Genomic DNA, 27,465 nt, shown 5'->3' on the forward strand with positions numbered 1-27,465 from the left:
TATAAAACAAAAGCCGATGGGCTCAATGCATTTCAGATCAATGATGCATACATCTTGATACAATCCTCACTTTACAGACAGCTCATTTTCACATGAAAGTTTGAATGATGCAAATGCCGCTGAATCTTCATACCAAATATATGTTTCAGTTCGTGAAAGAAGTATGCCAAAAGTATCTCATGTCCGGTAGTTGTGCAGAAGGTAACACCTTCAGTGCTGACAACTCACTGCATGTTTGCGCAACAGTTGGTCAATTCATCTTGCATCTACAGGTTGACCTTAACTGATTTCTGATCAAATTAGACCATACAATACTGAAACAAAAGTTCAACTTAAAGAGTTATGAACTGCATTCAAATCCTTCACAGCGGGTGGGAAGGACACACAGTGGACTATCACCTTTGCTTAATATATGACTCTTTTGCTTAGATAACATGTTAATGAATATCCATGACCTAGAGGTGACTCTTCACTGCCCTCATCCATTTAGTTCAATTTTTCACTCTTCTTCATGTATCTTTCAGTTGGGCCAGCAGTGTGGTAAAACAAAATATGTATTCAGTGCCAGTCATTCCTCAATGTGTAGTTGATGCTCCTGATGTAGAAGTCATCATGTAGAAGTCCATAATACTATCATCCTCAGACAGTCCCTTTTCATTCCATGGCACTGACGGTGCCCTCGGATGGCTCTGCCCCTCCCCCAAACCCAAGGAGCTCCATGGCAAACATCTCGGCTGTGATCCCCTCAGGCAGGGCCTCCTCCAGAACCTCCTGGGCTCCCGTGGCGTCGTACCCGCCCAGCTCTGAGCTCCCTCCCTCGGGGTTGATGCCCAGGAGGGTGGTGAGGTACTCTGCAACCTCTGCTTCCGTCATGTGTTCACCTGGAAAGGCAAGAAAATAATGACCAAAAAAAGACAAGATAATGATAAGATAATGATATCATTCCATAATTCTTTGCACCCTTGGAAAATCAAGCATTTTCCTCATTTGTATGTGTATGTATATCCCCGTGATAACACACAAGATTGTACAATGAAGTAAAAAGTCAGGTCCTAAAATTATTATCTGGAAATCTTCATATATTTTATTGTTTGGATATAACAAAACTTTGATATAACAAAAGAAATCTTCTGGGCCTGAGGTCTTCATTATAACAGGAGTTGCCTATACTTCAATTTTTCAATGCATCTACAAGCAACTCTCACGAGTACACACACAAGAAAAGACAAATACATGTACATCATTTAACCCCAACTAGGTCGGGGGGGGGGGCCTCCGAGGCCTCGACGTTTTGCGCGATGTATCGCTAACGCGAAAAGCTATTGCCGCGACGTTTCATGACTTTTTTTTTTTCAAGTCTCCCGCATCTTTCGACACCAAATTTTTGATGCCCGGGCGCGCGGTTCCTAAGTTGCGCATAAATATGTACGTGCATGTCAGACCAAAAATTGCTCAAAAACGTGAATTCATGTACAATTTCAATGCAAACTGCGCTTACAGACAAATTTCATAAAAGCATGATTATTTTGGGGTTTTATTGATCAAAATCAATTAATAACACATTTTCTTGTTCAGAACAATGTCGCGGACAAGTTTCATCGAAAAAACAATGAAAAACATAAAGTCGAAAAAACACAGAAATACATAAGAAATTCAAAAAACAATAAAATACTTAAGAAATTTTTTCTGATGGCACAATTTTTTTCTCTTTTTTTTTTGCTCAGGACACTAAAGAGAATATTTACACAAAAATGTGCCCATTTTGAGCTTTATTTAGTGGTTTATACCAAATTGTCTGATTTCATGCATCATTATGCATAAAATTAGCATAATTTAGCATAAATGGTAATTTTTTTAAAATTTAACTTCGTGGTACTTTAGATTACGTCATAGGCAATGTGTGTGGCGATTGTCGTCGCGATCGCGCGGTCGACGGCCGAGATCTGGAGGGGGGGCCTGGGAGGCCCCCCCCCGGCTCTATGATCTACTTAAATAGCCCGGCCTAGTTAGGGTTAAAACTCCTGTACTAAACAACTATCTAAAAGAGAAAACACTTATATTGCAAGAAACTTGTAAAATTGATATGGTTTGTCTGTTTCATTTTTCTATTTGAGGGATGGCTGGATAGCCCATAGTCAGCTGCAAAAAGGTAGTCTTCCATGGGGTCCAGTTGGGTGTTAGGCAGAACCACTTCACCGGGTTAAACACCTTGCTCTTTGCGATGAATGAATGAAGCGGGATCTTTTTAAGTACGCGTGTTGTGACTCTCTAACACATGGGACCTCCATTTTATGTTTTATCCGAGAGACAAAAGTGTTTTGCCTCTTGCAAGAGGGGATGGTATGCTTACGTACAACATCGCAAAGCTAGACTCGGGAATCGAACCCTGGCCACACGGATCGGGAGGCAGATACAATAACAACAGAGCCAAATCACCACCCACTGATGACCCTTTCCTCACCTTTAGTTTGTAAGAGCTCTAGGAGTTCTCCCCTCTCAATCTCTGGCTCTACTGTGTCGTCCTCTGCATAGCCCAGGATGTCAAATGCCCACTGGAGCTGCTCTTCACTGATCCCAAAGGCTGGTCTGTGGTTCACGTACACTGGAGAGAGACAAACAAAAGCAATGAACACAAGCTATTGCTACATAGCAATACTCAATATTGAAGTTCCATTAAAAAGCAAACAAAAACAGCAAATTTCTGTAACACACTGAAACCTTGTTTATATAAAGAGGTCGGATATAACAAAACTCTCTTACAGAAAGGTGATTTTGCAGGTCCCAACTCTTTATATTTACCTACGCCACGGGAGGAGGTTATGTTTTCATTACCGGTGGTTTGTTGATTTGTTGGTTTGTCCGTGTGCAAAATAATTCATGAAGTTGTGAACAGATTTGGATGAAACTTTCAGAAAAGGCTGAGGATGACACAAGGAACAGATGTTTAAATTTTGGAAGTGATGCGGGGATTTTTATGGAGCTTATGAAGAATTTTTGATATTTTGACCAGTAGGGTCAATGAACTTGGGAGTTCAAACTGCATATTTTCGCGGTTTTCATATGCGCACTAGAGTGCGTGCTCTAGTTTCTTGTCCAGGGCGAGGCGTGCCGTGCAGCTGGCATTGATTACATAACAAAAGGCTTCTATTTTGGGAAATCGGGCGATTTTCAGCATGCATATGGGTAGAAATCACTGATCTCGAGGGAAGAACAAATCAGTGGTTGAAATGAGCTGCTTGGTGGAGGTCTGCGCTCTCAGAGTGCTTCTCTAGTTCTTTGTGTTTTTTACCCCGATATAGTGAGAAACATGATATAACAAGGTTATTGTCATTGTTCTTAGGCCCTCCTCATGACGCTGTTCCTCTTTACCCATTGAAGACGAGCTGATTTTGCTATAACCAGCATTTCCCATATACACCTGCCTGAGTATACTTGGGACTAGTCTTCAATGGGGTAGTGCTAATAATAGTGGTAATAATGACAATAACACTACCATTTACACTACTACGAATGATGATAATGATGATAACAACGACAACAACTACTGATTTTGATAAACCATTTCGCCATCCATATCAAGGTGTTGTAACACAGTTTACAACACGATACTCACACTTGATGAAGGTGCCGAGGTCGATGTAGGAGACGTACTCTCCCGTGTCCACATACTTGCTGAACTTGATTTCATTGATCATGTCCTCCACCTCCTGCTCACTGGGGTAGTGACCCATGGCCCGCATCACAAAGGGCATCTCTGAGAGGGGGATCTCTGTGGAGACCCTTCGTGTGTCCATCGTGTCAACGCCTTGACTATTGGAAGCAGAATCAAAATAATATATGAAAGACATGGTCAAAGGTTAAACTGATGCTATTATCACTGTGACAAGTGTTTTTTTTTTTTGTTAAACCGTACTGAAATAAATTAAACAAGCAAACATAACAGCATCATCACTTTAACGCAAAAATGTCGGAATTTCGGAGCCAGGGTATTTGTTCCAAATTCATTGTGTAACTGCCGGCAACCGGGGATAGTCTAGTGGTAGTGTCACTGCCTGGAAAGCAGTAGATGACAGGTTTGAGTCCCACTGGTTCCCTTTTTCCAACATATTTGTTAAGATTATAAATCAGCAGTTGTGATCTCACAAATACATTTGTACAGAGGGTGACAATAAACTTGATAAAAAAATCTGCCATAGCACATCTTCACCCCTCTGCAATAATAATTTCTTTCATTCATCCACCAAGGCAACTACGCTCCTCAACCTCTAGTCTGCTTCATGTTCCACGTATACATCACAGTTGGGAGCACGGTCTTTCCCATACATTGGACCTCATCTATGGAACACTCTCCCACTCAACATCCGTCAGGAAACTTCATACTCTCGTTTTGAGTCTCTAGTTAAATCGTACTTGTTTAATTGTAGTTTTGGTTAATTTTAATGTGATATTGGATACGGACTGGGTTTGAAAGGTTGTACAGTTAGCTGTTCATGTGTACACAGCATGTGTTGAATTATACAGGCTCTCATGTGCTGAGAGTATCAGTAATGATAGATATGGCGCATTATAAATGTACTTTATTATTATATTATTACCTTCACCTTGGTATCCTCATTGTAATCTTCAGAATAAAAAAAAATGGTACAATTTTTAAAATCTTGCAAGTAAAATAAATTACCCTTTATGACATTATTATTGTTATAGAAGGTATTGCAGAACTTTCCAGTTTGTTTCTTGTGTAAACTCCTGCAACCCCATCAAACGATTCATAGTAGAAATTTCTATTGCTCTGTAATTTGTATCATAAAATCAAAATGTATCCTTATGTTCATCATTGTACATGTATTTTGTTTTTGTAAAGCTTAGTTCATAGAAAAAGTTGCAGCAACCAAGAAATGAAATAAAGACATTATCCAGACAGGAATAGATGCGAGATAGAGATAAAATCTGAACTGAATATTTGAAGAAGTCATTTAAATATAGATATGCTAAGGAATATAATGACCTGGATATTAAAATTTCCCCCAGTGTTTATATATTTAAATCTGAAATAAGTATGTGTAAGGTTACTGCTCCGTTGATTTAATTTTTTTTTCTTTTTGTTGACGAAAAAGAGTTATTACAGAATTATTTGAATTAGTACAGGTTAGTGAAAGTTATGATTTATTATTTCTCCATGCCCTTTCTTTTGTATCCTGCTCTTTTGCTTTTCGCCACTCGATGTTGTTGTTGTTGTTTTTCTTTCTGTCAATTTATGTATTACAAACATGTAAATTTTTATAAGAGTTATGTATTTTTTAATTTCACATTGCATTTGTATAACTTCCATGTTCTGGACCCCATGGAAGACCAGCGATGCCATGTTGGCATCGCTGAATATGGGCCATCCAGCCGTTGTTGTTTTTATACGGAAAATAAAATCAATCAATCAACAACAAAAAATCTTGGCAAATACTGTATATCAGGAGAGATTCAAGAAGGAAAGTGAAAAATTACTACAATGCCATCAACTCCACTCACCTCCTGATCTGGGCATAGTAGAAGTAGTTTTCCAGCTCCTTGAAGAGTTCCCCCTCCCTTCCACCCTCCAGGAGACCATAGAATGGGATCAGATCCTCACCACCCAGCTTCACTGCTGCCTCCAAGGCACTGTGAGCAAGAGAACGAGGTATGTATAGATTATGTGTTGTTTGAAAGTTTGCAGGGCGACACTGTATTCTAAGCTGTTATTTTCCCAAGGGTTTAATTTTCATGAATTTTGCGAATCACCGTTGGACCGTGAATTTAACAACGCGCAAAAATGTCACCATGTGCTGAGGTGATAGTATGCTTATGAAGGCCTCTGTGTAAATTCGCGAAAATGTCTGTGACCTCATCATTCACGAAAATATCTGTACGCGAAAATAACAGCGTATACAGTACACAAATGTCAATGAGGAAGAGAAGTTGTGGTAGTAGTGCCATATTACAGTGTATATGAGTAGACTTGCCCACTTGTGTTATACAACAGGAAAGTTTAAAAGCCTCCTTCACGCAAACTTTGTTAAAGGACAAGTTCACCTTCATAAACATAAGGATTGAGAAAATGCAACAATATTAGTAGAACACATCAGTGGAAGTTTGAGGAAAATTGGACAATTGATGCAAAAGTTATGAATTTTTTAAATTTTTGTGTTGGAACCGCTGGATGAGGAGACTACTACAGCTTGTGAGTCATATGCGTACAACAGTATAAAGAAAATATAAAAGAAAATTCAACATATTTTCACTTTTTTCGCATAATAAAAGAGCAATTGACTTGCCTCTTTCTAAAGGCAGGGGGAATAATATTACCCATAACATTTATCGGTAACGAGTCAGGGGAATGTGTACTTTTTTCAAAAGATGGAATTTTGTGAAATTCTCTTTATATTTTCCTTATATTGTTGTACGCATGTGACATCTAAGTTATTCATACACTGCAGTAGTCTTCTCATCCAGCGGGTACTGCACAAAAACTTCAAAAATTCATAACTTTTGAACGGATTGTCTGATTTTCCTCAAACTTTCAATGATGTGTTCTACTAATATTGCTACATTCTCTCAATCCTTATGTTTATGAAGGTGAACTTGTCCTTTAAGGGGACTGTGTCGTGGGGCGACTATGTATTGCCATGGATGGAAAGAAATAGAAATATGAAAGGCAAGATGGTAATCATTCTTTATCATAAACATTGTCATTTATGTATATGTTGAATCAGATAGTCATATCAAAGATGAATTCCATATAAATCATATATAAGATAAAACTGCCAATTGCAAAGAAATGGCAGTAGACTTGACTAGTGTAGGACACAAGGATGGGGATACACATACAGTAGATGGAGCTGTTCCACATCACACTGTGATCGTACACACTTGAAACATAGAAATGTTCTTTGATTTCATAATTTTCTGAGGGTACTGAAAAACAACCAGGCCGCACCCTTAAAACAAGGCTGTTGTATTCACATACCCAGTCTGACTGTAAAAATATCCATAACCCTACACATGTTTGTTTGTTTGTTTGTGTTTTTTTTTTTTTTTTTTTTTGGGGGGGGGGTGATTTTGTTTGTTTGTTATTATTTTTGCTGTCAGTATCACATATGATCTTGCTGCCTTTGCTAACGAATATGTTGTGCAGAAAACCCAGAAGTGTTGTGGACAGTTTTCTGTCATAAAATATGGGCTTTGAGCAGTTTTGGTGAAAGTTTAATCTCATTTTTTTTTTTTTTTTTTTCTGGTGAGCACGTCTCATTCTGGGTGTTTGGCTGATATCCAAGCACATAATGCTGCGTACCTCACTCAACAAAACTCATGCAGAGTGCATGCATGCTCTGTTAAAAAAAAGAAAAAAATAACAACAAAGAAATTTTAAAAAAAAATGCCCTACATGGCCTATTTTTCAGAGACCTGTTACTCCAATGCAAACTCGTGTTTTGTTTTTCGCCTTAGGGAACAGTGCTCCAGTTCTCCCTACACGGTAGCTTGGCAGTCACGATGATGAATCAAAATCTCGACTTACATGAAATTTGTGTCCCACATGTGCACTGAATAGTCAGAGCCTCCCGCAGTGAAGACATGCTTCCCGTCGTAGCTGACAGCTAGGTTGGTTACCTGGTGGAGAGAATGGTCATGGTGAATATATTTCATCAGCGAGGTATACCCAAAAAGAGGCCTGTCTACTGTTTGTTAAATTGCTACTGTATAAAACATGCATACTCTAAAATCTTCTGACTGCTTGCTCAAGTTTTTTTTTTTTTTTTGGTTTGCTACAATTGTTTATGTTGTTGTCTGTCATTGCTGTTGGTTTGCTGTTCCTGCTTGACTTTGACAAATAGTGCTACTAATTACAGTTTTATATCACATCCTTCTCTTCCATCTTGCAATGATTCCATAGCAAAGATCTCTGAAGAACTTTTCACACACATGCCATAAATATATTCATTATTGGAAGATTATCAAACATTTTTTCTTACAGTGTACTCCCATTATTATGAACACGGTTATAAAGAAATTTTGGTTACGATGAAGTAAAAATTCGGGCTGCGATGTTATCCACTCTGTGCTTTTTTATTGTTTATTCATTCGGTTATAATGAAATTTCAATATAACAAAAGAAAAGTGCCGGTCCCGAGAACTTCGTTATAACGGGAGTCCACTGTATTATTATTCCTTCTCTTTTATTGGAGAGAGGTTTGTTCCTTTGAGTAGAGAAGCAGTGGGACAAACTTACCCCAGAGGGATGGGCAATCAAGGCCATGGCATTGTGAGGGTTGCCATCTGGAGGCATCTTGTGCAGACCAACCTTGTCCTTGGTCACATAGGCCATGTAGCGGTTGTCGCTGACAGGGTCTTCCGAGGGAAGGACAGCAATCCTGGATGAAGTGGGAGGCAGAATCAAACAAAGTGATGAATGACATGAATGACAGAAGCTGACATACATTTGTAATACTTGTTTTTAGTGGCTCTTCTTTTATAAAGCACCTTTCCATCGCAGTGTGGTGCTCATAAAACTTTACAAGTAATTATTTGTTACATGAGGTAGATGGGACCATTTTGTAGGTATCCTTCGTCATCAAAGTAATCCCCCTGTACTGGGAAAAGGATTTTTGCTTTTCAAATTCATTTATATACACTTGTTTGGTAAAATTGCTTCCATAATCCTCCTATATATGTATAGATGAGATAATTCTACAACACTCTCAAATCAAAATCAAACAAACAAAACCACAGGAATAGTCAGTCATTTAGGTTAATGCATACAATAAATGTAGGCGATGGTCAGGCAACAACAATGCATTTACATGATATGCTTTGGCTGAAGAATAGTTACGTAAAACATGCCAAGAACTGACAATGGCTGTGCAGATATCAGTGTTTTCTCTTCGATAGACAATGCTGTGATATGAATTGTTGTGCAATATTTGGTGGACGGGCAGAAAACAGAACTTTGTAGGGCTTCCAAGGTGTGCCAAACACCTACCCTCCCCCCCCCCCACCCCTGCACACATAAATTTGCCGCTGGCCCGCACAAAGGCTGCTATTACGCAACGCGGATAAAATGTTACTTATACCAGATCTGCCGATAGCGGCCTTTTGTGCAAGCTATGAATTGTAGTTAACTAACCTCTGAATCGGAGATCCATAGGTTGGTCCTAAAACGGTCCTACGACACATCTTTGTGGTTGTGTTGAAGAGCTTAAATTTGAACTGCAGAGGGGAGAAGAAAGAAAAATGTGTCACATTGTGCATTAAAATATGAAAAACAAGCAAACAAAGGGTGAATATTAAAGAGAGATGCAAGGGATATAGTCATATAAATCTGCGGTAATGAAAAGATCTGCATAAATGATAATTATTGGCATATACAAAAGATAAGTAACGATGATCAGGGCTCCATGTTCATAAACAGTTGCTATGACAGCAACACTTGCTGCAGTGGCAAGTGTCATGATAATGACAAGAATCATGCTTCCTGATTAGTTGTTGCTTACAAGAAGTTGTAATTCTAGAAAGAGCAAAATTGGTATCCTAACATCTTTCATGAAATAAGACCCTGTTGATCATAAAAATTGTAAACTTTCAAAGGCTTGTATGATAGAAGTCAAGTAAAATATAAACATTTCTAGAGGGAATCATTAACAATTTTCAATATTATATAAATGAAAACAGCATCAATCAGTCAAACCACAACACACATGTAGAGAGAGAAAGAAAACAGATGTGGGAATATTTTGTATATATACTATCAACATCGTGGCCACTATCGATAATCTATGTAAACACTTCACACTGCAGTTTAACCTCTGTCTCCAATTGTTATTACATATTTATGAATGATATGAACAGAGACTCCAACCCAAAGCACCTTCTGATCTGGAGATTCTCCCGCCTGAAACCCCTAGCAAACGGGAGACTCCAAGTTGATGTGGGCGAAGCACGAAGTTCCCAGGGTTCTAGATGCTCTCTGGTGCTATCTAAGGCTTTTTTTTTTTCAACATACCATAACAATAAGTAAGAAATCCTTTCCAACGGAAGACACAGTGCCAGGGCGGGAGAAATTAAATCTCAAGCGGGAGAACAGGAGATTTTGCAAAAATGGGTTTTCGGCGGGAGATCTCCCGTCGAAAACGGGAGAGTTGGAATCTCTGTATGAAGTACGCAAAGCAATCTATGCATGGTCACAATACCTTTACAAGCTTTACAAATTGTACAAGTAGCTAAAAGATCTAAGTTTCAGAGCATTCCTAATATAGATTTATATATCTGATACAGCTTCTATTGAGTATGTCCAATGGATGTCAATCTCTTCTGTCTCTGCTTTTCTTCTAACTCTTTTCTTGTAAGTTCTCTCTTCAATCGGTGAAGAAAGTATGCTGACTCTCCTTATTCCCAACTCTGTTCTTTCAACTGTTAAAGTGGATATTTTTGCACCAGTACTTTGTCGTGCTCTGTCATGTAAGATGAATTTTGTGTGTTGCTTTGATTCCACTGAATCACAAGACATTACATAGTGGTACATTCCCACTTTTACAGTATTAAAAAGTCATGCAACTCATATTAAAAGGAAGCAGGTGCTTTTCCTCCACATACCTGGTTATTGGCAGTGATGAAGAACTGCTCCTTGGTGATGGGTGGGTACCAGGCAAAGCACTGGGGCACGGCACTCTGCTCGATCCGGTCCGTTGACAGGACCTGAAGACTGTCCTTGGCAACCGTCTTGAGATCGTACTCCACCTGGTTGTCGGGGAGAAGCGAGACGGAACATGGTGATCATGGTAATCATAAGAGTGGCGATACAAGTGCAGCACTCCATGTACTGGTCTTGTTTGGAATGTCTTGAGTGTGCCTTTGATAGCAAAGTCCAAATACTGATAAATTTTTGTTGTCACAATCAGATAGCTCAAATTTAGAAGACTGTGATTACAAGGAAATACATATTCTGTTGTGATAACCCCTCTCATAGTGAGTAATAAATCTTCATGGTTGGTTCAAAATTTCTTGTTTCAGATGACATATAGTGTCCTGTATTGAGTGTTCAAAAATCTAATGATGAAGACAAACAGCAAAGCAGATGATAAATGGTATGAATGTTGCATTTTAGCATCTTGAGTACAGAAGACATACTCCAAGGTCAGTCACTTGTTTCTTGATTAGGATAAGTTCAAATCTTGACTAGGACATTTCGAGTAGAGTAATCAATTCTAAGAAGTTGCATATCTAGTAACCAGGAAGAGCAAAAGCACTTCTGTATGACAACATAGTATACACAGTTTTAACTGACGAAGTAGAGACTGAGGCATGTAAACATGGATTTTGACACAAAGACTTTACACTGCAAACAGTAAAAGAAAAAAAAAAATCTTTCAAATTCATGAAATTCTTCCGTCGAGATGTTTCTATTACAACTGATTGACAAATTGCCCTACATTGACGTAAATAAGCACTGAATTGATCAATGTTTTAGTAGTAGCCATGATAAAAGAAATCATAGGCGTACGTACTCGAGCAGGATTCAAACCTACGATCTCCTGATCTCAGGACAGGTGTCATCTCCACTAGACCACTGAGCTTCCGCCTCACAGCAAGTGTTGGTTCTAATCCTAATAGCATGCAGCGGGTATTGCTTAATTATTCAAATTCATGAAATTCTTCCATCTACATGTTTTTATTGCAATTGCAAAAGGAGCAACGGTGCAATCTGCTTCAAGTTATTATTAATAATTCTCCAACCTAGGCATGAATTCTTGCCAATAAAGCATTATCCTACAAAAAGTAAGTCAAATTTTCATCATTTTAAGGGACTGAGAATCACAATTCCATTTGACACTTCCTACCCAAATCATTGAGCTTCACATAATAGGGGAGTGAAGTATGTCACTGAGTGTGGAATCAAACCAAATGAACACAAAGAGAGATAGTTCTCCTCTGGCCAGAGAAAGAGATTAGTATAAACAAACAAGATGGATGATACAAATAGAAAGAGAAGATTAACTCAGATCATTGGGATATTTGATGAGTACCATTGCTCTGTCCTCTCCCAGGGAAAGGAGCCGCGGTGAGCCAGAGTCCAGGGCGGTCCCAAAGGTCAGGCCCCTGATGTGCTTGTAGTGAGCCCGGTGCTTGCCCATGTACACCCACGGCTCCTCTTCACTCAGGGTGTCAGCCTTGTAAACTGTCACACAGTAATCGGCATCCTAGACAGATAATGACAAAGTTAAAGAGTGAGGGATATGGTGAGGTAGAGAGCAGATGAAGCTCTCTGTGAAATGGGGCTTATTTCTTTAATATCGAGGTGTTATTACAGCATTGCATTACAATGTGAGCCAATGCACAGTGAATTGAAAGTACATTTGATGTAATGAGTTTACTTGTACTGATTCAAATATCCAAACCGAATTTTCCAAGCAAATATGCTCACTTTGCAAGTAAAGTGTTGGACAAGACATAGGTAATACTCCGCTGTCTTCTGCTACTTAATCTTACATTCCAATATCTGATTGTCTATATGCTCCTTGAACTTAAACAACAAAATAAATGGAAGACAATCCAACACTCGAGCCTTATGTGCAAAGTGCATTTCTGTCCTCCACGCAATTTTGTGTAGAGCGATTCACGGAGGATACCACATTTTTCAAATTCTATGGGACGCTGAAAGCAGTACTTTCTATAGCCTCAATCATCATGGACATAATTATTGCCATTCCTCTGTCTATTTTTATGAAGTAAACTGCCACTTTTTATCACAGATTACCAACTTGAAGAGAAAAGCAAATAAAAACCAGATATGTAAGTCAAAGGTCAAAGGTCAAGAGACTTACAGCAGTAGCCATCCATCTGGAGTTATGAGAGAAGGTGACATGCGTGACGGCATCTCTGGAGTACCTGAAGGGCTCCTGGTTCTCATCTATCAGGGTGAGGGCATCCAGGATTCTCACACAGCCATTCTCAAAGCCAACACCTGTAAAGGATGGGTTACCATGGCAATGCTCACATCTGAGACTAGCATCAATATCACAGTTAAACATTAATATGAATGGCTAATACCACGAACAGTGGAGCTAGATTTGCACTGGATGACTGCGATTGCAGTAATTGTGACAATGTGGAAGTTGGGCTGGTATCATTTCAGATCTTGAAAAGCTTCTTATTCAAAATAATACTTATTACCATTGGCATCATGATTGTATGTTTATCATCAACCGATGTTGTAAATCATGATGGAAACCATATAGTCGTCACATAATAATAATAATGATAAAACAGGGTACTTATAATGCGCCAATTCCACATAACTAACGTGCTCAAGGCGCAGTAGAAAAAGTGAGTTATGAAGTACATAAATCATTACACAGACAGTCACATGAAAATGAATGACACAATAATGATGATGGAAAAAACTAAAACAAATTGTGGTCATGATAAAAAAAAACAACCACAAAAATTCAGTAACTTCCTTAAAGAGTTTGGGTAGAAAAGAAGAGACAAGATCAATTGTAAAATAAGAAGCGGGCCCTGTACAGTAATTTCGCACAAACTGCAATGCGTACATACACTCTAATATAGAAGTAACAAGAATAACTGAGCATCGTTGCAAATTAAAACTGAAAATAGAAGAAGAATACACACAAATACATTATTTCAATGCACAGAAAGAAAACTTTGTACTTACCAAGGTAAGAGCCAGATGGGTCATAGGCAACACATCTAATCAAATTTCCTTTTGGGAACTTCCTGGAAGCGATGACTTGCCTGCCATAGAAAATGATATGTCGCCATTAACATCATTCCTTTCAATTTCTATCAACATCTCCTTCTTATGTCTTTCCTCAACCCCTGCTCCCCTTAGCAATAGGTAAGCAGTTTTTCTGTCCATATCAAACATTCTTTGGTTCATTCATTCATTTCTTACCAGTTGAATTGAATTGAATTTACTTGTTCAGCATAAAAAACATCAGAGAATGACAATCATTTTCATATCTTTTAGACAAAAAGATGAACAAATATACAGATGTAAGTAAAACGATAAGAAATACAGCAATGATACACGAAACCCTACATTTACATTACGAAGACAGTACAAACACAAAGTGAGTTATAATCATTAGATAAAATAATGCCAGCCCAGTTAGTCTACAACGTATATACACAAGAAGACATTCTATTACAAATTATCTTCATTAATTTTTGTCTTGCCGATTGGCCTCAATTGTCCTTTTGGTGAAGAGAGAAATGAAATAACAGCATATTTACATCGCATACAGAAACTCATGACGAAGGTTTGTATCGGCATGCATTATGACTGTAACAAGGAAACACCACAAAACACAAAATAACATAATCTTTTATACAGACTTTGCTATTCCACATAAAAAGTATTTACTTACTTCTGTTCATAGTTCCATACTTTCAGAAGACCTGCATAGCTGCCAATCACCAAGTAAGGCCTGATGAAGTACAGAAAAGCATTCTTAAATGAAATCTCATATACTTTTCTGCAGTTAATGGATACCCGACACTTTCAAACACACACTTCTACATGACATAACATGATGCTCCACATGGCATTAAAAACATCACATTGCATGATTATTCTGATATTTCAATTAACTACGCAATAGGTGTTAAGACATTTGTTTGTTTCACCTTTTTGTCTATTAATATGACTTGTTTTCTAAATGCCTGCACAATAACTGTCTTTTCTCTCTGGAATATACAGATTTTATCTATGTTTCATCATTATGTGGTGACAAATTTTAGATTCATATTCAGATTTCATTTATTGTGAAATATTGGAAATTCTTTTGTTGGCATTTATGGTGGTACATGCATACATACATACATACATACATACATACATAAAATACAGTTCTCAATATGCAATTATACAATCGTATACTCATAACAGAATAAACAAATAAATAATTACTGGTTTATTATTTATTCAGTTGTAATTCATTGTATTTATGGATAGGGTAAGAGCGGAACAAATTTAATGTCTGATTAATAATTGTAATTTTGTTATCCAAAATGAGCCCGAGGATGGTATCTGCATCAGAAATCCATTTGATGATGACTATCATCATGGGGCAATATCAATCATGTACACCTTTGACTATTATAATCATCTAGTAAATTGAGAATGATGGTTTCAAAACTCTATGGCTACCATTGCAGCACACATGTCAGTAACTCACATGAACATATTATTTTGCTGACAAGAAATGTCTTATAGTGGGTAATCATGACAAGTAATGATTTTGTCAACTTACTGTGAGGGATGTGTTGTCAGTGCGTGGACTGGTTTGTCATGTTCATCACAGATCATCTGTGCGTAAAATCACATAAGGAGAATGCATATTATTATCACAAATCCGTGGAAACACCCAGGTGCAGATAATTCTTGATTAAATCACAATGCATTTGCAAATGCATTTTAAGACAGGGCTTTATCTGCAGCTTGTATTTCAAGCATCTCTGTATCTCCCAGTTATTTGAAGTGGACTTAGGAGCTGTGTGATTCAAGCAGAGGATAGTATTGAAAAAACTTAGAAGCAAGAAAATTGAACATTTTAGTCTGTATTTTGCAATCAAAACGAAAGAAGGTATCATCCCTTGTCTATTAAATACAAAGTAGATGAAGCTAAGATAATCTCTAAAAATACTTCTCACAATTCAAATAACTAATACATTTTTTTTTATTTTGTATTACTAAATAAAATTGACATATCCACAAAATCGGTGTAGTGCTGTTATGACTAATTACACATTTTCTCTAGCTTAGTTCCCAAACACAGTTTCTGCTAAATTCTTTTATTCAAAAAACAGACAAAAATCAAAGACAATTTGTGTATTAAATTTTCCTGACCACTTGTACATTTCCATTGAATCCCATGTTTTGTCACACCAACCTGTGCATTGATTCTGAATCATATCAGGGCAATTATCCCCCAAGGAGAATTACCCCCTCCCCCTGGCTAAATACTGGTTAGTGATGATAACATTAGAGTAAAGATTAGGGTTAGGGTTAGGTTTAGGGTTACAGCAGTGGGTAAGGGTTACTAGGATTAGGTTCAGGATTAGGGTTAGGGTTAGGGTCAAGGAAAGGGACTGGGGTAATTGTCCAGGCGGTAATTGCCCTAGAACCTTCTGAATGCAAAGAGAAGCAAGAAGGACTCACTTTGACTTCCACTCCATCAGCGACAATGAGTGCCACCTGGGCATTGGAGGTACTGATTATGTAATCTCTGGTCACAAAGGAGCTGGCCTCTATTGTGGCATCCTGTGGGTAGTTGCTGTCTGGCTTGGCACTGTGGTATTAAAAGTAGAATTGTAGGATAAATTTGGGCATAAATATACAGCACATGATCATGACCATTTCAAAGGAACATAAATTATCTTTTACTCCTTGGTGACATGATATTCAAACCAAGTAGAAATCTATCTGTCCATGTGTGGAGCCTTTAGCCCAACTTAATAAATTCATGTCGCAAGGTTATGTCAAACACACAAAGAGTACTGAATTATTTGTATCAAAATGATGATATTGCACTAGTTGAATTTGATCCTCAATAAAGAGCATCAATGCAAAATATCTACACACTTGAGAATAGGTTTGTCAGACAAGCTGACTGCATATTAAAGAAGTGCAACTGTTTTATAGTACACAATTTGCTGAAATGATACACAAAACCAGTAGATACTTTATATTACAAGAGTACAGACAGTGGAAGAGACAGTGATTGATACAGTGGAAGATTCTCCATTCGTTAACATACACTAAAGTCATTCAAACACAGAGGAATACCAATACCACCATCATCATACTGCAGGTATATTCCAATTAATCAATATCATTGTGTGCACAATAATGGCAGCTGTTTTTTGGGATTTTTTTGCCAAGCTTTAACATCGAAACTGTCTTGTTACTGGTCACACCATGTGGGCACACAAAGCGAAGGAATAGAAAAGACAAGACAAGAAACATCAACTTACTCTGCAGTAAATTCTGGGTGGTAGGCAAAGGAGACTGAATTGATGGGTCCCACATTGAAGTCACTGTACCAGTTGGACATCCGCAGCTGGGAGTCATAGAACTTGACATGTCCAAGCACATCACCCGTTACAACGTATCTGTTAAAGGCAAAAGGTACTGAGTGTAAATTATTTGATTCTAATCTAATTTCTGGTTGAATATAGGCAATGGATGCCATGTACATTCCACGCAAGGCACTAAAGAAGAAAATAACAAAGAAATCAGAAAAAATCAATAGTATTTCATTATTTGCTGGTTTGATCAAGCACTGTCTTATGTGAAAGAAGTGTGATTATACATTGTACGTCAGCTTACTTTTACATACAACACTAGCATGCTTTATTCATTAGATAGCATGGTTTGCATTCTTCACATAGACATATAGGGACAGGATAACTCATCAAGAGTGAGCAATAGAGGGCGGTATGAGACAAATGCAGTGCACTGGGCTTTTCCGAAAAAATATAAACAAAGTCCGCAGTGGTGATGCATGGAATACGCACAACAGTGATACAGAAAAAATTGTCAGGTATCACTCAACATATTTTCTGTGTCCCTGCACTGCCTTCCCTAATGAATGAGGCACAGACAAGTTTGTTGTCATAGCACAGAAAGAGTACATTGGTATGGGAAGACCTAAATATGAAAACAAATGTGCCATGTACCACTGTATTGATGCTTCCCTATGTGGGCTAGCTACATTTAAACAACTTTGCATACCCTGCCTTCTCGGATTGACTTTGCTGAGTTTGATGAAAATCTGACGATGCATTTTGGAGAAGATGATGTCACATGATGTAAAAATGTCATGCTTCAGAATATCATTGAATTGGAGCTTGAAAAACAACAACATGACATCTTTGGCTACGGATTGTAGTGAATTTTAAAGAAACTTTCTCGGTGTTTTGCTCAAAGGATGAAATAATATGATGATATGAAACATACACAGGCCAAAACTGTAACATCTCCCACCAAAAAAATAAAATAAAATAAAATAAAAAAGGAAACAAAATGTATCTATGAATATTCAATCATGTTATAATTTCAATTTCAGAGCTCTGCAGTTTTGGTAAAATTGATTGAATTCATACATAAAACTTCAAAAAGAGTTCATACCCACTACTAAACCATATTGGAAAGGTACTTGTAGCACAGATTGATAAATACAATTTGTGTAAGCATGCCCTTCCCAACAAATTTGTTATGTTATCTTATTGCTAAAAGTTGTGTATTAAAGTAATTTTTACTTTAAATGTTGGCTCACCTGTCAGTTGTAGTCAGAACTGTGATTCCCCTCTCTTGAAGGCGGACCAGTTTGAAGGCCTTCTTGTTTGGTGACGGCTCCAAGGATATAGCTGTTTAGAAATGGGGTTACACGAAGAAAGTACATACAATATCAATATGTCATTGTGTCATAACAAAAGGGCTACATCAATCTCCTTCTTTTGTTTTCATTCTTTGCCTTGAATCGAATTTATTTCACGTCACTACAGCTCTCTATGGTTTATTTTCATCTTCTAGCATCTTCTAGCATGCATAATGAATTTGAGCATGCATTAAAGGTATGCATTATTTGACATCAAGCAATCTAACAGAGTTTTTTATAGTGTACCACACAATGCCTAATGAAATTGAAAGAAAGAAAGAAATAATACAAAAATGTGCATACAGCCTATCACACAATGTCTCTAAGACCATTCTACAGTTCCAGATATCTAAAAATGTAGCCCTAAAGGAACACTAACAATTAATTTATGGAGGATATTATGATGGTGTATTGAATAATATGCATTACATTTTGTATGTTATGAGTTATACATCTTGTGTTTGTATATATATTGTATATCATGTATCATATATCATGTTAATATTGCCAAAACTTATAAAGTTTTCAAAGCCCACGGCTGCTGAAATAACTTTATAAACAATCTGAGATCCACAGAACATCAGCAGTCAAAATTATGGTACATGAATCATAATTCTGTTTATGATAGCTAAGCTCGCTAGCAAACATGTATTGCATATCGCATGGCGTGGTGAACAGATGAGCAGCAACATGAGTTGAGAGCTGAGGATACTTACGTCCAGACACTGGTCTGTTGTTGTCCCACACCACAACGTTGCCTGCGGCAGTGGCCGTCAGGGCCCTGGTGCTATTTTGACAGAAGATGGACTGGCTGAAGTTACCGACAACTCGATTGAAGTCTTGGTCAGTCAGTGGCGGAGCAAAGAACTCTATCTCTGAACCTTGCTGCTGATTATGAGGGGAAACAAAGAAAATTGGAGAACAGCTAAGCACAGTCTTTTCTTAGTGTAGGGAAATATTACTCAAGAATTCTGGAGGACACACATTACAGACTTCTTTCTTGATGTAAGGAAAATCTAATGAAGTATTGAGGAGAACACATGAGTAACTTTGCTTTGCAGTATGGTGACAGGTTTATGAAGAATCATGAAGAAATGAGCTAATGCATCTCCAAGCATGGGAAAAATCTCACTTTCAAATCATGCAGGACAAATTAGCAGAGCACATTGTTTGCTATGTTGTATATGGTTTGTTACATTATTAGAGATTTGGCCAAATAGAAATCAGGAGAATTTTGTAAAATCATTTTTTAAATCATGTGCATAAAATCATTCTACATGTTTTAATGTTCAGTTAGTGATTGAATGTGAAAATAATGTACAGTTGTTCAGTGTACAACCTCTCTGCATACACGACTGTTGCAGATTATCTTGCCATGTTGGCTAAAAAAAAAACTAATAAACTTTGCAAGTTCATTGCCCTGCATGTTTTCATTTGCAACTTGAATTGAAGGGTCATGTCAACAGGTGGCAAGTCTAAAAAAAGACTACAAAGTGGTAAACATATAAATGGCTCTATTGTCATTCATTTGATTGACTGGGAAAAAATCAATACCTACACTAGTCTGTGCTATTGTCCAACATTTGATTGACAGGTACATGTATGAAGTGATACTTTTTAGATTTTTATGGCAGGTGGCAATGAAATCAACACTTAGGTTTTGTTTATTTGGAATGTTGCAGACAGTGCAGAGTGGTGCTTATGAATGGTTTGTAGATTTTGTGGCAGGTGGTGAGATAAAAATCAACTCTGGGCTTTTGTTTGTTTGGAATGTTGTAAACAGTAAGAGGGGTGCATTGGAATGGTTTGTAGATTTTGTGGCAGGTGGCGAGATGAAATTAACTCTTGTTTCTTGTTTGTTCGGAATGTTGTGGGCAGTGCAGAGAGTTTATGGATGGTTTGTTGATCTTTATAGCAGGTGTAGAGATGAAATAAACCCAGGTTTTCTGTTTGTTTGTAATGTTAAAAACAAGTGCCTAGAGGTGTTGATTCAGTGACACATTTACTCCTGTGACAGTTGCTCCAGTCTTATTTTCTCCAAGGACCTAGGGTTATGGTTAGGGTTGTGAAAGGGTTTTAGGTTTAGTTTGATGTGAGGATTAGGGTAAGGATAATGCTTGTGGGTAGAATTTATGTGTGGCTTTAATAGTGTGCAGATATTTCATTGGACCAATTGTCACAGGAGCAAATGACATGGAAACCTTGATTCACTGAAACATACCATGAACACCTGTCATTGGTACAACCAGCGTTTGTGCTGGGGTGAACTTTAGGTGATTTTTGACTCACCCATTTGTAGAAGATGACTTGTGTTGGACTGTTTGAGACAATCTGTGAGTGGTCCTCAGGATTAAACATGACGTAGGTCTGCTGGCCGTAGCTCTCTCCCAGCTCCACACTACAGACTGGAGTATCACCATCGGTAGTCCAGTCCCAGATGGAAAGAGTCTACATGACAAGGACAACAAATTAAAGAATGAAAATCATCTTAGCATACTTGCATCTGTACTTACATGTGTCAATATGCCACTGGATGTGCATATATCATCTAAAGTGTAAATATAAAGCAAACTGAAAAAAAAAAGGCTGTAGAGCCTGGCTACTGGCATCAGAGCAGCATGTCAAAATATTAGCTGAAAATCTGTTTTGGCAATTCTTGAACTCAAGGAGTAAACATACACACAAACAAGGGCTTGCCTTGAGCCAGCTTACAAATAAAGTGAAAACATCATGTGAAATGTATACAAACATGTTAACAATGAATTTACCATTTATATTCATTACAGGAAGTCAACTCTATCACCACACCTTTACATTATAAAAGTTACAACTGCCAGTGAATAATGTCTAAGAAAAAAGAGTATGACCCAGTCCGATGACAATGAACAATTTGTTAAGTTCAGTCTCACCTGTCTCTTGGCAGCGCTGAGAGTGACGATGTACTTTGCATCTGGTGTCATGTTGATCCCAACCATACCGCCATCTGGGTGGGCATCAAAGATGGTCTGTACTGGCGTCCTGCCAGTCGATACCACAGGTGACAAAATTAATTGGTCAGAGCATGACGAAGAACTGAATGAATTGATCATGGGTATTATACATTGACATTATTTACTCTTTAAAGCAGATAAAATAATACTAATGATGAAATAAAAGGGATGCTGAACTTGTGAAGCACATCAAGAAGCTTCTTGCAGTTGCAAAGAGATGCAAGTGTGGCACAATGAAGGTCACATGCATTGTGCAGGATATATATGATAGGGCCTACCCTGGACACAACACTTACGTCCAATCAAAGATTTAGATTTATCATTCTATCTATTTATCTATCTATCTATCTATCTATCTATCTATCTATCTATCTATCTATCTATCTATCTATCTATCTATCTATTTATCTATCTATTTATCTATCTATTCACTTACCTACTCTCTTATTCACCAATCTATTTATGTGTCTACAGTGTATTCGTCTAGACAGACTGATAGATACACAAGGAAATATGTACGTTAGATTTCACTGCTTAAGTCTATGTTTTTTTTTTCTTTTTTCCTTGCCATAAAAATAAAGAGTAAGCTTACAAGTAAAGACAGGAATAGCAATATACTTCCTCACAAAACTTAACCTCTAGTTTCTCCATCTGAATGCAATATCTCATATTAAACATCCTCACCCTACAGCTCTCGTTAATAAAGAGCATGCCATCAAAGGTCCCAGTGTATTTAGTATTGATTTTAAAGTAAATGTCCAAAACAAAATGATGACCATGGCATACATGTACTTGACCACATACTTACCCAGAGTAAGTGTCCCATATGATGACCATGCTATTTGGTCCCTTGTCCGCTGTGGCCACCCAGCGCTTGTCCTGACTGGCACAGATACAGCTGATGTTGTTACACTGCAGTCATAATTAGGCAATCAGAAAAAGAAAAAAAATATTACACAATAATCAGCTTTTGGAAAAACCTTATAAAAGGTACAAACAAAGTTTTGATACGATGGTTTATTTTCATTTGTTGTTGTAGTTGTTGTAGTTGCAATGACTAGTTCCACTTATTCAGAGTTTTCACTGCAAAATATGAAGTTTCATCAATAAAAATAACACATGCTATCAAAGTCAATGACAATGCTCTCAAGACTTTTTTTTTAAATCTCACCTCATCTTTATCTCTCATTTTTTTTTTAACAATAAAACTTTATGTCTCTTATGCAGATATGAGATTTGAATTACAAACAAATTCGACAAAAGAAACTGCTTGAAAGATGGACAAATCCGTTTCACTTACATGTCCCTGTAGAATCCTCTGTGTGTTATTGTCATAGCTGTAGAGAATGGCTGTGTTGCCACAGACATAGAGTACCATGCGTCGGAGCTCATCTGTTAGGTTGATGGTAGGGACGTACTTGTTGACTCCGAAAGACCATGTCATATTCTGTTGGCGAGAGAAAAAAAAACCCACAAAATACAGTTTGGTATAATTATTTCCAACTTTTGAGATGTGGACAGGTTGTAAGACAGCAAGTAAAGAGATAGGAAGTTTCAATGACAACACATACATTTCAGTTTATATAACAAAGCACCAATTTTGTAGATCCAACATAGGCCCATGGTGAACATAAAGTAATAACAGCTCAGTTTACTTACAATAATCTGCAAGATTCAATGGATATCATATTATCAAGGGGAATAACTGATACATGAAAAATATCAACTAATTACATTCTGTAAGTATCCATTTAGTAGATGTAACATGCACCCACGGTGACTTAGTAATAGCTTAATTGACTGAACATAACCTGCAAATAAATAGTAAATATCAAATCATCAAGCAAGCACCATCATATGAAAATACTATTAAACTAGTTTACACTCAGGAAAAGCATAATGCAAAGTGAAAATACAAACTAACCATGCTCTCTAATGAATTCATGAACTGATTCTTTCTCTGAATTGACGACACAGTTAGGAGGAAATGGCACCACTATTTATGGTGTCATAATTATGTTGTCTAATGGTTGCCCCCATTGCTGTACCATAGAGACACTTGCCTAATTAAGATTTTTTTGAAGTGATATTAATGAAGATTCACATGAATGCCTCCCATTATCTTTTGTCTACACTCACATACACTTTCTCATGACACATTTGCACAAAACACTGCCCCAGTACCACAGAGACAAGAGTACCTTGGAAGATATTGATGAGGCAAATTGTATGTTCGTTCATGCTGTTGTTGTTTTTAGGGGGTTTCCATGTAAATGTGTTTGCGTCAAAAGAAGCCTTGACGTGAAAAAGCATCTGCTTTGGTAACTACGTACCTCAGATTGGAAGAAGCCATACAAAACAGGGTAAGAATCCCTTGGGAAGAGAAAAAGTCTTGATAAACTGAATGGTTTCATTGTCCAGCCAAAAAAAAAAAAACAACAACAAACAAACAAAAACAAACAAAAAACACAACAAAAACAAAATCCCTCCTTATACTTGCATGACCTAGTTGTTGTTTTTTACTTTTTCTTCAAAGAGAAATTTGTGAATATTTACAAAATTGTAGATATCAAGACTGCACATTCCCTAAGATAATAAGAAAGGGCCATATCCAACAGAGTTCTAAATGCATGTCACTTTTAGCACAGTGTTATTTTTGTGATAGCCGCCCCAGTACAAAGTTGCTGTAATTGAATAGATCTGTATTACTTATGTGTACTTTTTGAAGTTACATGCTGCTGAGTTAATTTGCTTTGTTTGTTTGTTTCTTCCTTTTTTTTTTTGATAACTAGGTCTTAAAAAAGCACGTGACTATTACCTGTAAGAAAAAGAACAATGGGGGGAAAGGGGAAGAAAGCATGACACCCACAATTTTCTTGTGTTGATGAATTAAGAATACCCAACAAGACTGCTAAAATTGAGATGCCGGTATACTGCTTGACCACTCACCAGTGCATTTGGAGATGAGTCACTAAACACCTGCTCTTGCGCAGCACTGCTGGCACTTCTGGATTTCTCCTCTGAGTGTGAGGGGGGTTCGGGTGGTCCTGCACTGGGCGGGGCAGGGATCTCACCGGGACCGGTACTGGGGGCAGGGACCTCTTGACCAGCACTCTCCCTTTGCTCCTCATTCTCCTTTGGTTCTGCAGCCTCTGGTTGCTGCGGTGATGTGGGCGCCGGTATTGGTTCTCCTGTACCTTCTGCAGGGGCATCCTCGGCTGGAACATCCTCTGCCGATGGTGGCTCTGCTGCTTGCTCTGCTGTTTCTTCAGCTGCAGGCTCTACAGCTGGCTTAGAGTCCTCTGCTTCTTCTGCTGCCTGATCCTACACAGGCAAAAAAAAAAGTCAGCAACCATGTTTGCTTAAATTTCTTTCTCATTTCATGTTCTCGAAGACATAGTGAACTTACATGGGAGCATTACCAATGGAGAAGTACATTACGTTATGCTGTGACAATGCAAAACACATACAACTTCATGCCATGTACACAACCACTTTTAAAATGTTAAAGGGACTGTACAGTACTGGTTGAAATGGGGATTAATGTTTTGAACATTTCTATTGTGAGATAATGAGAAACTCTTATGAAATATGGAAGAGCATGTAATTTTAAGAAAGATTCAACGTTTATTTGATGAAAATTGGTTTTCAAATGACTGAGATATAAAACAAGTGGTAATAATAAAAGGCGACAGACCACGCCTTTTATTATGATCTCTTTGTTTCCCATTGTTTTTGAATAACTCAGCCATTCCAGAACCGATTTTCATCAAATAAACTTTTGATACCCCTTAGAATAGGATGCTCTTTAACATCTCATAGAGTGGTTTCTGAATATTTTGCAAAACGTTAAAAGCTAAATCCTCACCTTGACCAGAACTGTACACACCCTTTAATGCTGAAGTGCCAAATTGTCACAATGTGATTTCTACAAATGTAAATTTAATCCTGCCCCCCCCCCCCAACAAGGATAAAAAAGGATAGAAAAGAAACCAACAGACGCACTCCTAGTCTTTTTCATTTTCTTTGAGAGGACAAACATAAGGGAAGGAAAAACAAGAAACAAAACAGAAATCCTGCAATACAAACAAGTAGAATACACACATCGTATTCTGTGTAATGAAGTTTGAATTAAGAGACGAGCAGAGAGAAGAAAATCTTACAGCTGCTACATCTTCCTGCTGGTCTGTCTTCTGTTCTACTGCTGCTCCATCTTCACCATCTGCAGTCTGTTCTTCCGCATTACCTCCTTCCACAGCCTGCTGCTGCAGCTCACCACCATCCCCCTGCTCTCCATCAGCTCCTGATGCATCCTGTGCAGCAACCTCCTCCGGTGCATTCTCCACCTCAGCCTTCTGCTCCTCTTCCTTCGCACTCTGTTCCCCACCTTCTTTGGTATCCGCGGCTCCATCTCCCTCGGCTGGGGGTTCACCTGGAGCACTTGGTTCCTGGCCTGCATCTTGTTCTTGTCCCTCTGCTCCTTCCTGCTGCTCCGATGCTGCTGGCTGAGTATTCTCTGTCGGTGCACTTTCTCCTGTTTCTCCACTGCCAGCATCTCCTGCAGTCGGTTCAGGATTCTCTGCCGCTTTGGCTTCTTCTTCTCCTTGCTGTACCTCAGGAGGAGCATCTGTATTTAACATAAATCATTTTTTTTTTTCTTATCACTGTAGTTGATCTGATTAAGTCTGCATCATTCTCTACACGCATGTGACCCTAATCATGCAAAGGCCATGTTAAACATGATATCTGTGTTCTCTTCTTTGGAACGAGGTCCATTTATCTAGTACACAAAATATTTTGAAACTTCAATGAAACAGCATGCCAAAAGATTGGTGAGTGCGTAGTTAAAAATATGAAAGTTATAGATTTAAAAGAAGAAAACATCTTCAAGTTTCACTTAGATAGCAAGATAACATTAAAGGACTAAACAATGTTAAATGTAAGCCTTTCATTTATTGCATATTTCTGCCAGCACTTCAATCTGTGTCATAATGAGTGTATTGTGAGATGTCGGGCAGTGTCTATGCATGCACAAACTTTATAACAAATTGCATGATTTCTACTCCTTCAATTAAGCAAAAGGTTACATAAACTTAAAAAAAGTATCGTTCTTTAAAATGGTCCCTTAAGAGCATAAAAAGAAGATAATCTCCCTTAATATCTCTGTCTCTTCTCTTTATGCATAGATACAATGTTTCTTGTCTCTGAGTACAAAAATTTGAATTGCTGTTATGACTGATATTTAGCAATCTATAATGTAGTACTTGGGTAAGTGTGTTTGGGAGCTTGCTCTATTTCATGTTGATTTACAAATTATGTACTGTCACCATTGCCATAACAATTGTTACCTTCTATTGGCTGCTGCTTCTCCTCATCTGCCATCTTCTGTAACCAGGTGTTCTGCTTTCTAGATAAAATCGATAATAATCTTCCATAGGTAGGTATCCATAGGTAGGTAGAGGTATCATGGTATCTATCAGATATTAGATGAGTGCGGGTATGATGAGTGTTTCTTATCACAAAACCTGAATAAACTATCTAAAAGAATCACTTATTGATAAATAAATGATTCTTATTCTGTTTATTTTGTTTCAATTTCCCAACTAATTCCTGAGAAGCATTCTAGAACAGAAGGTCCTAATTGCAAATGAATCTCCACACAAATACAGGGCACAAAGCTACAGAACACACACCAAAGTCAACGCATGGGACTTAGTAAAGATACCGTATCCGAATCGACAGTCAAATTCCAGTAAAAATCTAACATAAATGTGTTACCTTTACAAACTATTGGCAGATAATAAACAGTAACACATGAAATACATTCTACGGCCGAATATCTAGCATTATTGTCAGTATTCTACAAAATAAAACATGTTTAACAGTCTTACCGAGTGATGTTGTCAAGGAGATGATTGTTTACGCGACTCTGAAGTTAGCGTCGTAATGGGTGCGTGCACACTATGGTATCCTTAAAGACAAAAATTAGTGGAGAGTGTAGCGCGTCTCTCCACGTACGTGATTGATAAATTGCTGTTTCCTTCTGTTCACAA

General features: G+C 37.8%; 1 protein-coding gene across 1 annotated transcript; it reads right to left on the reverse strand.

Moving 5' to 3' along the window:
- Positions 1-654: 654 nt before the first annotated feature.
- Positions 655-26,794, reverse strand: LOC139742286 (cilia- and flagella-associated protein 251-like). The gene is made up of 24 exons (XM_071652869.1): positions 26,761-26,794; positions 25,576-26,039; positions 24,362-24,736; positions 22,713-22,859; positions 22,221-22,324; positions 21,332-21,440; positions 20,712-20,870; positions 19,139-19,307; positions 18,321-18,411; positions 17,017-17,154; positions 16,202-16,331; positions 15,294-15,349; positions 14,409-14,468; positions 13,694-13,773; positions 12,843-12,982; positions 12,045-12,218; positions 10,615-10,758; positions 9,149-9,231; positions 8,255-8,396; positions 7,544-7,635; positions 5,521-5,649; positions 3,614-3,810; positions 2,462-2,602; positions 655-881 (listed from the first exon to the last, which is right to left on the reverse strand). Exons 1-24 carry the CDS (start codon positions 26,792-26,794, stop codon positions 655-657), a joined length of 3,585 nt encoding a protein of 1,194 aa, XP_071508970.1.
- Positions 26,795-27,465: the final 671 nt, after the last annotated feature.

Source organism: Diadema antillarum, unplaced genomic scaffold (assembly GCF_040938485.1).
Source record: "Diadema antillarum isolate AM-2024a unplaced genomic scaffold, OU_Dant_1.0 scf00000032, whole genome shotgun sequence".
NCBI classification, from domain to species: Eukaryota; Metazoa; Echinodermata; class Echinoidea; order Diadematoida; family Diadematidae; genus Diadema; species Diadema antillarum.

Coding starts and splice junctions, on each gene's coding strand:
- LOC139742286 (XM_071652869.1), bottom strand. CDS start 26,794: ATGGCAGATGAGGAGAAGCAGCAGCCAATAGAAG. Junction 12,983..13,693: donor CCCATCTGGCTCTTACCTTG/GTAAGTACAAAG, acceptor CATCCTTTACAG/GTGTTGGCTTTGAGAATGGC. Junction 12,219..12,842: donor CCAGATGGATGGCTACTGCT/GTAAGTCTCTTG, acceptor TTATCTGTCTAG/GATGCCGATTACTGTGTGAC.